This window comes from Staurois parvus, unplaced genomic scaffold (genome assembly GCF_062004578.1).
Source record: "Staurois parvus isolate SC_StPar_1 unplaced genomic scaffold, SC_StPar_1.0 ptg001958l, whole genome shotgun sequence".
Taxonomy (NCBI): Eukaryota; Metazoa; Chordata; class Amphibia; order Anura; family Ranidae; genus Staurois; species Staurois parvus.
The window spans coordinates 42,743-57,500 of record NW_028319754.1 but is presented as its reverse complement, the minus strand read 5'-3'; the positions used below and the strand labels follow the sequence as shown (position 1 = coordinate 57,500).

Here is a 14,758-nt window from a genome sequence, read left to right as displayed (position 1 = left end):
TATTAGAGAGAGAGAGAGCTGGAGAGAGAAAGAAAGAGAGGGAGAGAGAAAGAGAGAGAGAGCTGTAGAAGGAGAGAGAGAGAGGGGGGGGGTAGCTGTAGAAGGAGAGAGAGAGAGAGAGAGAGAGAGAGAAACAAAGATAGCTGTAGAAGGAGAGAAAGAGAGTGAGAGAGAGAGCTGTAGAACGAGAGAGAGAGGGAAGGAGAGAGAGAAAGAAAAAGAGGGAGAAAGAAAGAGCTGTAGAAGGAGAGAGAGAAAGAGAGAGAGAGAAATAAAGAGCTGTAGGAGAGAGAGAAAGAGAGAGCTGTAGGAAAGAGAGAAAGTAAAGAAATAGCTGTAGGAAAGGGAGAAAGCGAGAGGAAGGAAGAAAGAAATGGAAAGATAGAGAGAGCTGTAGAAATATACTACCTTTTAGTTCTGTACATCTCTAGTGTCAGAAGAGGTATTGTTTGTTGATGTTCTATTTCAAAAGTTATTGTGCATTTTATTAGTGCTTGTGAAAAACAATAAAACCCCAAATGTTTCAGGTGCTTAGAATGCAAAATGTTGGAAGCTGAATAGGTTAAACAGGTTTAATGCTGTATGATGTGCTTCCTGGAGGCTGGCAGGTGATGGCGAGACTTCAGTGCCACAATTTTTATTTCTTTTTACAACACTCTGGTCTTTTATTTCTTCTCCTATGCAGACAAGGTTAATGAACTTTTGCTCTCTCAGCAAGTCTCTGCTCAAAAATTGAAGTAAACATTTCTGCATTTTTTACTTGTAAAGTGCTTACTTTTCATCTGCATGCCATTCATTTTCTGGCAGGATTCCCCGTTCTATCAGCACTACGAGCTTGATCTGAAGGAGAAGCCGCTGGGCGAGGGCAGTTTCTCCATCTGTCGAAAATGCCTGCACAAAAAATCCAATCAGGAGTATGCTGTGAAAATAATCAGCAGACGGTACGTGGCGAGGCGAGGGAGCCTTCCCTGTTTAAGGGTTTTTGGGTGATCATAAGGTCTGACTGGGGAATGCACTGCTACATGTTGTGCCAGTCAGACTGGGCAAGTTCATGGAACTGGCACAAAGCGAGGATAAAGAGCCTCCCGGGATCAAAACTAATGAATATGCTGTTGCTCTTTTTTTTTTTTTTTTCCTTGCAAGGATTGTAAAAGCCAAGAAATTTAAGCAGATGTGCTGGCAGTTTTCTGGTGTTGAGTATAAGCTGGGTAGGTTTTTTATTTTTTCATTCATTCATTTATTTATATATATATATATATATATATATAAATGAATGAAACTTCCTTATAGAGTTAGACCATTCACTTCGGGCTCTGCAGTAGAGGAGCTGAAGCTCTAATTTTCCCATCACAGTCACACTAAGGGTATGATTTACTAAAGCTGGAGAATGCAAAATCTGGTGCTGCTCTGCATAGAAACCAACCAGTTTTTTTTTTTTTTTTCTCAAAGCTTAATCGAACAAGCTGAAGTTAAAAGCTACAAAAAAATATAGAAAAAAGCGCCAATCTATCTGTGTCAAAGAAAAATATGAAAAATATAAAATTGTGTATAAAGCAGCAACACCCCACCAAAAATATAAATAATAAATTTGGCAAATTTAAACAATATATCATATAGGCATGCGCTAAAAATATACAACACCAAATAATTAAGTGTCCATTTAAACTGTGAAAGTCCAAAAAAATCTATTTAAAATTCCAGTGTGAACTGTGAATGATCCACCACCAAATGAATTAAATAAACTCACCAGAGCTAAATGCTGATCAGATTATAGACCAGCACCAGCGCTTGTGCTCTGGGAGCGATGAAGGCAATGATTTCCAAATATTAGATGAAGTAATCAAATCCTGATGATCAATAATGGCAGTCGGCATAAGGAACAGCATACTTATGTTCCTTATGCCGACTGCCATTATATCCGCTCTCCCCGGACCCCGCATTCACTATATCCGCTCTCCCCGGACCCCGCATTCACTATATCTGCTCTCCCCGGACCCCGCATTCACTATATCCGCTCTCCCCGGACCCCGCATTCACTATATCCGCTCTCCCCGGACCCCGCATTCACTATATCCGCTCTCCCCGGACCCCGCATTCACTATATCCGCTCTCCCCGGACCCCGCATTCACTATATCTGGTCTACTCGGACCCCGCATTCACTATATCTGCTCTACTCGGACCCCGCATTCACTATATCTGCTCTCCCCAGACCCCGCATTCACTATATCTGGTCTCCCCGGACCCTGCATTCACTATATCCGCTCTCCCCGGACCCCGCATTCACTATATCTGCTCTCCCCGGACCACGCATTCACTATATCCGCTCTCCCCGGACCCCGCATTCACTATATCCGCTCTCCCCGGACCCCGCATTCACTATATCCGCTCTCCCCGGACCCCGCATTCACTATATCCGCTCTCCCCGGACCCCGCATTCACTATATCCGCTCTCCCCGGACCCTGCATTCACTATATCCGCTCTCCCCGGACCCCGCATTCACTATATCCGCTCTCCACGGACCCCGCATTCACTATATCCGCTCTCCCCGGACCCCGCATTCACTATATCCGCTCTCCCCGGACCCCGCATTCACTATATCCGCTCTCCCCGGACCCCGCATTCACTATATCCGCTCTCCCCGGACCCCGCATTCACTATATCCGCTCTCCCCGGACCCCGCATTCACTATATCCGCTCCAAATTTAATTAATTTGGTGGTGGATCATTCACAGTTCACAATGGAATTTTAAATTGATTTTTTTGGACTTTCACAGTTTAAATGGACACTTAATTATTTGGTGTTGTATATTTTTAGCGCATGCTTATATGATATATTGTTTGAAGTTAAAAGCTGATTGGCTACCGTGCACAGTGGCACCAGATTTTGCACTCTTCGGTTTTAGTAAATCAACCCCTAAGCGTTCTCCTTTTATATAGCTGTTCTATATTTTGCAGCACTTTGTGCAGAGCCCTGAAACATTTCTGCCAGGTTCCTCCCCCATAGGATAACAATACACACAGCACTCCCTTAGAATATTTGAAAGCTTGTAATATTATAAAGCTGCTGTACACCTTCCTATAATCCCACTGGGGAAAATACTGCAAATATTAATAAATAAATTAGTGTAGCGTGCTTTCAAATAAAAAAATGTATTCAACCATAAATTGGTGTAATGCTAAAATAAATTAAAGTGTCACTAAACCCACAACAGTGCAATCAGTCTGTAGATGCAGTAAAGCATGCTTGTTATACTCACTGTGGGACCTAAGGGGTTAATCCTCTGCATTGTGTAAAAAGGTTGCTTCATCCTGTCTTCTCTGATTATCCCCTTTTTCTACAATTCCCAATCCATCTACTGAGCAATAGGAGTCCCTCTGCACATACTCAGTTTAGTGTGTATTGCTAGAGAGTTTTTTGGGGGGGAGGGTGTATGTGATCAGCGCAGGGCCAATCAGCGATGTCCAGACAGATGGTCAGGGGTTATGCAGCCTCATAAGACAGTCAGAGGAGAATGAAAACTCCTCTTACAAGATTAACCAGTGCTTGGGTGGACACTGATAGAAGTCACAAGACTGCTTTAACCTGCTGATAAGAAAAGGCATTTAGCAGTTTATATTTACTACAATAATTGTTTTTCTATGTTCTGTGTACTGTGGGAGACCAGATATAGTGAATGCGGGGTCCGGGGAGAGCGGATATAGTGAATGCAGGGTCCGGGGAGAGCAGATATAGTGAATGCGGGGTCTGGGGAGAGAGGATATAGTGAATGCGGGGTCTGGGGAGAGCGGATATAGTGAATGCGGGGTCCGGGGAGAGCGGATATAGTGAATGCAGGGTCCGGGGAGAGCGGATATAGTGAATGCTGGGTCCGGGGAGAGCGGATATAGTGAATGCAGGGTCCGGGGAGAGCAGATATAGTGAATGCGGGGTCTGGGGAGAGCAGATATAGTGAATGCGGGGTCTGGGGAGAGCGGATATAGTGAATGCAGGGTCCGGGGAGAGCAGATATAGTGAATGCGGGGTCTGGGGATAGCGGATATAGTGAATGCGGGGTCCGGGGAGACCGGATATAGTGAATGCCGGGTCCGGGGAGAGCGGATATAGTGAATGCGGGGTCCGGGGAGAGCGGATATAGTGAATGCAGGGTCCGGGGAGAGCGGATATAGTGAATGCAGGGTCCGGGGAGAGCGGCTATAGTGAATGCGGGGTCTGGGGAGAGAGGATATAGTGAATGCGGGGTCCGTGGAGAGCGGATATAGTGAATGCGGGGTCCGGGGAGAGCGGATATAGTGAATGCGGGGTCCAGGGAGACCCTACTATAGTGAATGCGGGGTCCGGGGAGAGCGGATATAGTGAATGTGGGGTCTGGGGAGAGCGGATATAGTGAATGCGGGGTCCGGGGAGACCGGATATAGTGAATGCGGGGTCTGGGGAGAGCGGATATAGTGAATGCAGGGTCTGAGGAGAGCGGATATAGTGAATGCGGGGTCCGGGGAGAGCGGATATAGCGAATGCGGAGTCTGGAGAGAGCAGATATAGTGAATGCGGGGTCCGGGGAGAGCAGATATAGTGAATGCGGGGTCCGGGGAGAGCAGATATAGTGAATGCGGGGTCCGGGGAGAGCGGATATAGTGAATGCGGGGTCCGGGGAGAGCAGATATAGTGAATGCGGGGTCCGGGGAGAGCGCATATAGTGAATGCAGGGTCCGGGGAGAGCGGATATAGTGAATGCGGGGTCTGGGGAGAGCGGATATAGTGAATGCGGGGTCCGGGGAGAGCGGATATAGTGAATGCGGGGTCCGGGGAGAGTGGATGCAGTGAATGCAGGGTCCGGGGAGAGCGGATATAGTGAATGCGGGGTCCGGGGAGAGTGGATGCAGTGAATGCAGCGTCCGGGGAGATCGGATATAGTGAATGCGGGGTCCGGGGAGAGCGGATACAGTGAATGCGGGGTCCGGGGAGAGCGGATATAGTAAATGCGGCGTCCGGGGACAGCGGATATAGTGAATGCGGGGTCCGGGGAGAGCGGATATAGTGAATGCGGGGTCCGGGGAGAGCGGATATAGTGAATGCGGGGTCCGGGGAGAGCGGATATAGTGAATGCGGGGTCCGGGGAGAGCGGATATAGTGAATGCGGGGTCCGGGGAGAGCGGATATAGCAAATGCAGGGTCCAGGGAGAACATATATTGTGAATGCGGGGTCCGGGGAGAGCGGATATAGTGCATGCAGGATCCTGGGTTAGGACTAGTTCACACTAGATTCAGTTCAATGCACTTTTTTTCTGCATCAAAAATGCATGCGCAGTGTTTTTCATGTATTTCAATGGCCCTGGTTCACACTAGTGCAGTCAGTTCCAGTCAGTTTCCGGAGCAGAAAAAAAAGTAGAACATGCTGCATTTTTTCTGCACAGAACCGTACTGGAACATGGCAAACTGCATCAAAACTGCACCAGAACTGCGTGTGGTGTGAACTGTAAGCAAAAATAGTGCCCCATTATTGGTATCAGTGGGAGGAATAGTGCCCCATCATTGGTGTCAGTGGGAGGAATAGTGCCCCATCATTGGTGTCAGTGGGAGGAATAGTGCCCCATCATTGGTGTCAGTGGGAGGAATAGTGCCCCATCCTGTGGTATCAGTGGGAGGAATAGTACCTCATCATTGGTGTCACTGGGAGAAATTATGCACGTTGTTGATGGTCAGTAGGAGGAATAGTATCAATGGGAGGAATGATGCCCCAAGGGCCGGATAAAGGCAGTCAAAGGGGCGCATCCAGCCGGCAGGCCACAGTTTGGAGATAGCTGGTATAGAGTATACACTTATGAATTTTCCCATGTCAATAAAACAAATCAAACTTAATATACTTAAAAAGCAGTATTACCCATAGAACAGATAGGGATTGATGATCAGAGAAGTGTAGCAACATTCTGTTTAGTTATTTTATAATTTTTTTTAAGTAAATATTTGTACTTTTTTTTATTTTATTTAGTATGGAAAGCAACACACAGAAGGAAATTGCGGCAATGAAGCTTTGTGAAAGCCATCCTAATATAGTAAAACTGCATGATGTTTACCATGACCAGGTTGGTAAAACCCTCTATCATGTTTCCTGGCTGTTTAATAGTGTTCCCTGGTAAGGCAGGATCTGGAGCATCTACATGGGTCATAAACATACACAATCAGCCGGAGCAAGCATGCATGTTTATTCTGCAGCCCTTATATACCTTTTCAAGATCTGACTTCCATCCTATATAACCCACGGATGTGAGACAATAGAATGGCAATGCAACATGTGGTTACCAAAGGAGGATGACCATATAACAATTGTTACAATGTTACTGTTTTGCTGTTCTCTTTCTCTCTCTCTCTCTCTCTCTCTCCCCCCCCCCCTCTCTCTCTCTCTCATTTTGTACCATGCGACCCTGTGTAGGCGAACGTGACCTGCTAAAGAGAGAGAGAGAGACTGCTGCGAGTCAGAATAGGATTTGATATACAAGGTTGAGGGTAAGAAGCTTCATATTGGGTCAAGGGAAATATGGGGCAGCTGTGACGTGTGGAGGATAGAAGAAGAAAGGGGGGGCGGAGAAAGTGAGCAGGTGGGGTGTTGGCTGGGTGGAGGTAAGGAGGAGATATCTCAGGGTTTTACTGTGTAAGTTCACCATTTCAGTAGATATGAGAAGGTAAACTTGAACTGTACACCCTCCCCACCCCCTCAGTCCTTGTTGTAATTACCTGCATGGGTGATGAGCTGTCAGTGCCCACACAGTCGATGCAGTGGTCGAGGGATTTGAAATCCCCGCTCATCAACCTCTTCTTTCTGCTGTGCTTCCGGGACAGATCAGAGAGATTCTGATTGGTCAACGCTGTCACATTGCTCTGTGGTTATTACTGCACTGGGCACATTGCTCCTTGCACTCATTAATATAACATTAGCTTGCATATTTATATATAACATTGTGGCTGACTAAATGGATGAAGCCTCGGTTCACACTATGAACCGCATATCAATCTCATTCCTGTGCAATTTACATGTGATTAAGTGCGATGCAATTTCAGCCCATTCATTGTGAACGGGCTGAAATTGCACCAAACTCACGCATTGAAGCAATTTTGGAACTGCCCATGCGATCCAGTGTAGGCAAATGTCACCTGCTATTGAGTTTTTTTGAGATTTTGAGATTGCACTGACACTGCAGATCGCAAGGGCAGTGTGGGTTTTCCTGCACCACAGTAGTGTGAACCTAGGTTAAGTATTGTGGTTGTAAAGTATGTGTTGGCTGCTACTTGGTATTTTTATGTACGATTACCTTTTTTTTCAATCATATCTTTTATTAAATTTTCTTTTAAGAAAAAAAAAAATACCTTACAAAACCATCATATGTCTTTTTACATCACATATAAACTTTATCCCCATACCCACCCCAACACACCCCTGTCCAGTCTCATCTTATCCTCTCTTTCCCCTCCTATTAATCTAGTCATATATATATACAGTGGGGATGGAAAGTTTGGGCACCCTAGCTAAAAATTTGTATTAATGTGCATAAAGAAGCCAAGGAAAGATGGAAAAATCTCCAAAAGGCATCAAATTACAGATTAGACATTCTTATAATATGTCAACAAAAGTTAGATTTTATTTCCATCATTTACACTTTCAAAATAACAGAAAACAAAAAAATGGCGTCTGCAAAAGTTTGGGCCCCCTGCAGAGTTAATATCTTGTACTGCCCCCTTTGGCAAGTATCACAGCTTGTAAACGCTTTTTGTAGCCAGCCAAGAGTCTTTCAGTTCTTGTTTGAGGTATCTTTGCCCATTCTTCCTTACAAAAGTCTTCCAGTTCTTTGAGATTTCTGGGCTGTCTGTCACGCACTGCTCTTTTAAGGTCTATCCATAGATTTTCAATGATGTTGAGGTCAGGAGATTGTGAAGGCCATGGCAAAACCTTCAGTTTACGCCTCTTGATGTAATCCCCCGTGGATTTCGAGGTGTGTTTAGGATCATTATCCATTTGTAGAAGCCATTCTCTCTTTAACTTCAGCTTTTTCACAGATAGCATCAAGTTACCATCCAAAATTTGCTGAAATTTTATTGAATCCATTTTTCCTTCTACTCGTGAGATGTTCCCTGTGCCACTGGCTGCAACAGAACCCCAAAGCATGCTTGATTCAACCCCATGCTTAACAGTTGGACAGAGGTTCTTTTCATTAAATTCTGTGCCCCTTCTTCTCCAAATGTACCTTTGCTCATTCCGGCCATAAAAGTTCAATTTTAACCTCATCGGTCCACAGAACTTGTTTCCAAAATGCATCAGGCTTGTCTATATGTTCATTTGCAAAGTTCAAACGATGATTTTTTGTGGTGAGGACGTAGAAGAGGTTTTCTTCTGATGACTCTTCCATGAAGACCATATTTGTACAAGTATCTCTTTATAGTGGAATAGTGTACCACAACTCCAGTGTCTGCCAGATCTTTCTGGAGGGATCGTGCAGTCAAACGTGGGTTTTGAATTGTTTTTCTCACAATCCTGCGAGCTGTTCTGTCTGATATTTTTCTTGGTCTTCCAGATCTTGCTTTAACTTCCACTGTTCGTGATGACTGCCATTTCTTAATTACATTCCGAACAGAGGATATTGACATCTGAAAACGCTTTGCTATCTTCTTATAGCCTTCTCCAGCTTTGTGAGCGTCAACTATTTTCAGTTTCAGTTTTCTAGACAACTGCTTAGAAGAAGCCATGGTGCTGATTGTTGGGGCAAGGTCAGATGAGTCCGGGCATTTAAAACCTTTGAGATTGACATCACCTGGTCTTCCCAGACGATGATTGAGAACAATCCATGACACTGGCAGGTCTCAGCTTGGCAAAGGGGGCAGTGCATGCTATAAATACTGCAGGGTGCCCAAACTTTTGCAGACGCCATTTTTTTGTTTTCTGTTATTTTGAAAGTGTAAATGATGGACATAAAATCTAACTTTTGTTGACATATTATAAGAATGTCTAATCTGTAATTTGATGCCTTTTGGAGATTTTTCCATCTTTCCTTGGCTTCTTTATGCACATTAATACAAATTTTTAGCTGGGGTGCCAAAACTTTTGATCCCCACTGTATGTATATATATATATATATATATATATATATATATATATATAGATCTCTTTAACCATTTAAAGTCTCTGGTACTACTATCGGGGGGGACCTTTCATTTTTAAATAATTTTCTGAAGTTCTAAACTCATACCATTTACCCCAAATCTTTCTAAACTTTTCCATTTCATCTTTCTCCATGTAACAAGGTTCCTCCATCCTACTAACATATTCAACTCTGTCTATCCAATCCCTCATTGTTGGTGGATCCTGGGCCTTCCAAAACCTAGGAATTAAACCCTTTGCTGCACAAATCAGATGATATAATAAACTGTTTTTATATTGTTTTACCGAAAACTCTGTTCTATAGAAAAGACATACCTATAGATCCTTCTGGATAGATGTCCCCCAAATCTCCTGTATATGATAAATTATCTCCTGCCAATATAACAGAATTTTTGGCATTCCCACCATATATGAGCCATTGTCCCTATTGCCCCATATCCTCTCCAACATAAAGGTGATACTTCTCTCTGTTTATGTGCCACACTCGGCGTGCAATACCATCTAGACAAACATTTATAATTCATTCGTCACCCCATGCATTAACTTAAACATTTTCCTCTTCTGGTGATCATTCATATTTATACCCATTTCTCTTTCCCAACCCTCCGAGAACGATGTTCATGTTTACCCTTTTAACCTGATCAACACATAAAGGAAAAAAATATATATTTGTTTACCAAAAGTTTTTATTTATTTATCTTTTGTGTGACTGGGGGGGGGGGGGGGATGTAGAAAGATGGAAGTGTCCACTTGAATATGGTGCCATTTTTCTTCTCAGCTTCATACGTTCCTAGTCATGGAGTTACTGAAAGGAGGGGAACTGTTTGAACGCATCAAAAAGAAAAAATCTTTCAGCGAGTCGGAAGCCAGTCACATCATGCGTAAACTGGTGTCTGCAGTCAGTCACATGCATGATGTTGGGGTTGTTCATAGGGACCTGAAACCAGAGGTACGTGTAGAAGTAAAATAAGAGGGGGGATGAAACCACTGTTACATTGTAAGGCTCCATGTGCACGGGGCGTTTCAATAACGCTGGTAACATTAGATTTGTAAAGTCGTGTTAACCTCTTCACTCCGGCCGCACACAAATGTGCGGCCTCCTGGCTTCTGGGTCTAGATGCCGAGCGGCCACACATTTGCGTGCAATTAAGAAAAACATGTGTACTGAGAGCGCACGCGCTGCACGCTCCCAGCACACATATCTGGTACTCACGTAAAGGTCCCGATCTCCTCTTTTGATTGGGACCTTTCCCGATCATGTGACTGCCGTGACCGCGAATTATGGCGGTCACATGACCCCTAAACCCCGCCTCCTGCCTTAAACCCTTAAAGGGCCCGGGAGGTGCCAAGGGGTTAAAAACATGAGTTTTCCATCATTTTTGTATTAGTGTTTAGCAGCGTTTTTCCCTGTTTTTTCGCGTTTGCATTTTTCAGTGGTTTTTTTTTCTAATTTTTATTCTAGTCAAAAAAAGTCTGAAAACACTGTTTTGCCATGATTTACTGCGTTTTGCCACATTTTTCAGCGTTAGAGCGTTTTTACAGCTAAAAAACTCCTCTAGAAACCCACTACTCCTGGGTTTTTTTTCCATCCAAAAAACATTGATTCCAGTATATGTGTGTATGGACACATAGGATAACATGCTGGTGATGGACACACAGGATAACACGCCGGGGATGGACACACAGGATAACACGCCGGGGATGGACACACAGGATAACACGCCGGGGATGGACACACAGGATAACACGCCGGGGATGGACACACAGGATAACATGCCGGGGATGGACACATAGGAGAACATGCCGGGGATGGACACACAGGATAACATGCGGGGGATGAACACATAGGATAACACGCCGGGGATGGACACATAGGAGAACACGCCGGGGATGGACACATAGGAGAACACGCCGGGGATGGACACACAGGATAACACGCCGGGGATGGACACGTAGGATAACACGCCGGGGATGGACACGTAGTATAACACGCCGGGGATGGACACGTAGTATAACATGCCGGGGATGGACACGTAGGATAACACGCCGGGGGTGGACACAGAGGAGAACACGCTGGGGATGGACACGTAGGAGAACACGCCGGGGATGGACACGTAGGAGAACACGCCGGGGATGGACACGTAGGAGAACACGCCGGGGATGGACACGTAGGAGAACACGCCGGGGATGGACACGTAGGAGAACACGCCGGGGATGGACACGAAGGAGAACACGCCGGCGATGGACACGTAGGAGAACACGCCGGGGATGGACACGTAGGAGAACATGCCGGGGATGGACACATAGGATAACATGCCGGGGATGGACACATAGGATAACATGCCGGGGATGGACACATAGGATAACATGCCGGGGATGGACACACAGGAGAACATGCCGGGGATGGACACACAGGAGAACATGCCGGGGATGGACACATAGGAGAACACGCCGGGGATGGACACATAGGATAACATGCCGGGGATGGACACATAGGATAACACGCCGGGGATGGACACATAGGATAACACGCCGGGGATGGACACACAGGATAACATGCCGGGGATGGACACACAGGATAACACGCCGGGGATGGACACACAGGATAACATGCCGGGGATGGACACATAGGATAACATGCCGGGGATGGACACGTAGGATAACACGCCGGGGATGGACACGTAGGAGAACACGCCGGGGATGGACACGTAGGAGAACACGCCGGGGATGGACACGTAGGAGAACACGCCGGGGATGGACACGAAGGAGAACACGCCGGGGATGGACACGTAGGAGAACATGCCGGGGATGGACACGTAGGAGAACATGCCGGGGATGGACACATAGGATAACATGCCGGGGATGGACACATAGGATAACATGCCGGGGATGGACACATAGGATAACATGCCGGGGATGGACACACAGGAGAACATGCCGGGGATGGACACATAGGAGAACACGCCGGGGATGGACACATAGGATAACATGCCGGGGATGGACACATAGGATAACACGCCGGGGATGGACACATAGGATAACACGCCGGGGATGGACACACAGGATAACATGCCGGGGATGGACACACAGGATAACACGCCGGGGATGGACACACAGGATAACACGCCGGGGATGGACACATAGGATAACACGCCGGGGATGGACACGTAGGATAACACGCCGGGGATGGACACATAGGATAACACGCCGGGGATGGACACATAGGATAACACGCCGGGGATGGACACATAGGATAACACGCCGGGGATGGACACACAGGATAACATGCCGGGGATGGACACATAGGATAACATGCCGGGGATGGACACGTAGGATAACATGCCGGGGATGGACACATAGGATAACATGCCGGGGATGGACACATAGGAGAACATGCTGGGGCGTTTACTAGCTGTAGAAAAAAACCTCAAAAGCAAAAAAAGGCGCTGTAAAAACATCCCGTGTGCATGAGGACTAAAGCTGTATGTGTCACCTTTTGGGGAGATTTTCTCTCACTTCCTGTATTATCTGGTGCTCATCACCTGCACATATCAAGAGGAGGGAATTCCCTTCAAAATGTGATACAGACAGCAAGATAACCTGTCAAAGATTCTCACTCTACCCCGCACTAGTAAGAAAATGCTGTTTCTACTTTGGGGAGATTTATCCTCACTCATCCTTGCTGTCCTGTCTCTCCATATAATGTGCCAAAATCTGCCTTGTACTAAACAGTCACGTCCTTCAAGTGCCTCATGAAGGCTGTAAAATATAATTGCGGGGTGTTAAGCAGCTCTTCCTGTTTGGTCATTGTATGTTTCATTGTGTTTTTCTTTTTTTCCTCAGAATTTTCTTTTCACAGACGAAAGTGACAGTTCAGAGATAAAAATTATAGACTTCGGTTTTGCCCGGTTAAAGCCTCCGGATAACCAGCCGCTGAAAACGCCCTGCTTTACGCTGCATTATGCCGCGCCGGAACTCCTGAATCATAATGGCTACGATGAGTCATGTGACCTGTGGAGTCTCGGGGTCATTCTAGTGAGTAGAAAGATAGAAAAAAAAAAAAAAGATAACAACTTTGGGCTACAGTGACTTCCAGGGAGAAAGATTTAGAATGTGAATTTTATTGAAAATGAATTTAGTTAGATGTTAATCATTATTATTTTACAGGATTTATATGGCGCCAACAGTTTGCTCAGCACTTTACAATATAACGGGCGACAATACAGCAACAATACAGTTCAATACAAGAGGGATAGGAGGGCCCTGATCCTGGGAGCTTACAATCTAGGAGGGAGGGGCTAGTGGTACAAAAGGTAGTAACTGTGGGGGATGGACTGGTTGGAAGAGTAGAAGATTCCATTATTAGCTGAGGGCAGGATAGGCTTCCCTGAAGAGAGAGGTTTTCAGAGATCGCCTAAAAGTGAGCAGAGTAGGCAATAGTCTGATAAATTGGGGTAGAAAGTTCCAGAGGATGGGGGAAGCTCTGGAGAAGTCCTGGAGACAAGCATGGGAGGAGGAGACAAGGGAGCTAGAGAGCAGGAGGTCTTGCGAGGAGCGGAGAGTACGGTTTGGGTGAAATTTAGAGACAAGATCATTGATGTAATTTGGGGCATTAAAATGTGATTCTACTAAACACCTCAGTTACTACAGGCAATGACCGCCACATACAACTAGTTCACAACACAAATGGAACTCCCAAGTAAGGGAGGCAGGCCGTAGACAATGCGATATTTTTATTTTTTTTTTTCCTGCTACCACGGGTTGCAAAAAAGAAAATCATTCAATTCCCACATCAACAGAGTCAGTGTTGATGGGGGAATCCCTCCCGTGGAGCTATTATGTCCTCCTGGCGGATGGGGCGGGGGGTCGCAGTGAGCCATCCTTGCCGGGAAAACAGTCATTATTACCGCTGGCAATAATTGCATGTAGAAACCCAACACTCTACTTGTACCCCAGTTGTACAACAATCAAACTGGGTACAATCAGCCTGTCCATAGGCGGTTCGGATCTCGGCCAGTCCCGGCTGACCCAGCTGAGAATTGAACCATCTATGACCAGCTTTTTAGGTTAAAGTGGAAGTTCAGTCAAAAGGCTAAACCTACTCGTACCCCCAACCCCCCTCCCCTTGTAATTGCTTGCCAACTTGCCACAGTACATTTACTGCGGCAGGTCAGCTCCTAAAGGCACAATAACGTACCTGTGTGGACCCCGGAAGACTGTGCTGTCATTTCCTGCAACACAAGCCAATCAGTGGGTCCCAGCCATTGATATATGGCAGGAACCTGCTTATCAGCTCAGGGAATGACGGGAGAGCTCTGTGTTGGTAACAACACAGGGGCTCTCTTCATATAGCAGCCATTTTTTTTCTACCTGCAAAACAGGGAGTAAAAACCGGCACATTGCCTGGTAAAACAGCACACAGTGTGCACACTAAACATTGTTAGGCACACAGTTAACTCCTTGATCTCCCTAAATGTTAATCCTTTTCCAGCCATTGTCATTAGTACAGTGACAGTGTATAGTATTACCACTGATCACTGTATTAGTGTCACTGGAAATGTCAGTGTCATTTACTCAATCCCCCCCCCCAGTGTCCATTAGTGTCAGATT

At 45.8% G+C, this 14,758-nt stretch overlaps 1 protein-coding gene across 1 annotated transcript in view; it reads left to right on the top strand.

Moving 5' to 3' along the window:
- Positions 1 to 14,758, top strand: part of LOC149433143 (ribosomal protein S6 kinase alpha-5) — a 119,122-nt gene that overhangs the window by 77,681 nt on the left and 26,683 nt on the right. Inside the window, exons 10-13 of the mRNA XM_089664597.1 lie at positions 808 to 941; positions 5,990 to 6,083; positions 9,927 to 10,097; positions 12,992 to 13,183. Coding sequence (XP_089520723.1) covers positions 808 to 941; positions 5,990 to 6,083; positions 9,927 to 10,097; positions 12,992 to 13,183 — 591 coding nt within the window. The remainder of the gene's footprint in view (positions 1 to 807; positions 942 to 5,989; positions 6,084 to 9,926; positions 10,098 to 12,991; positions 13,184 to 14,758) is intronic.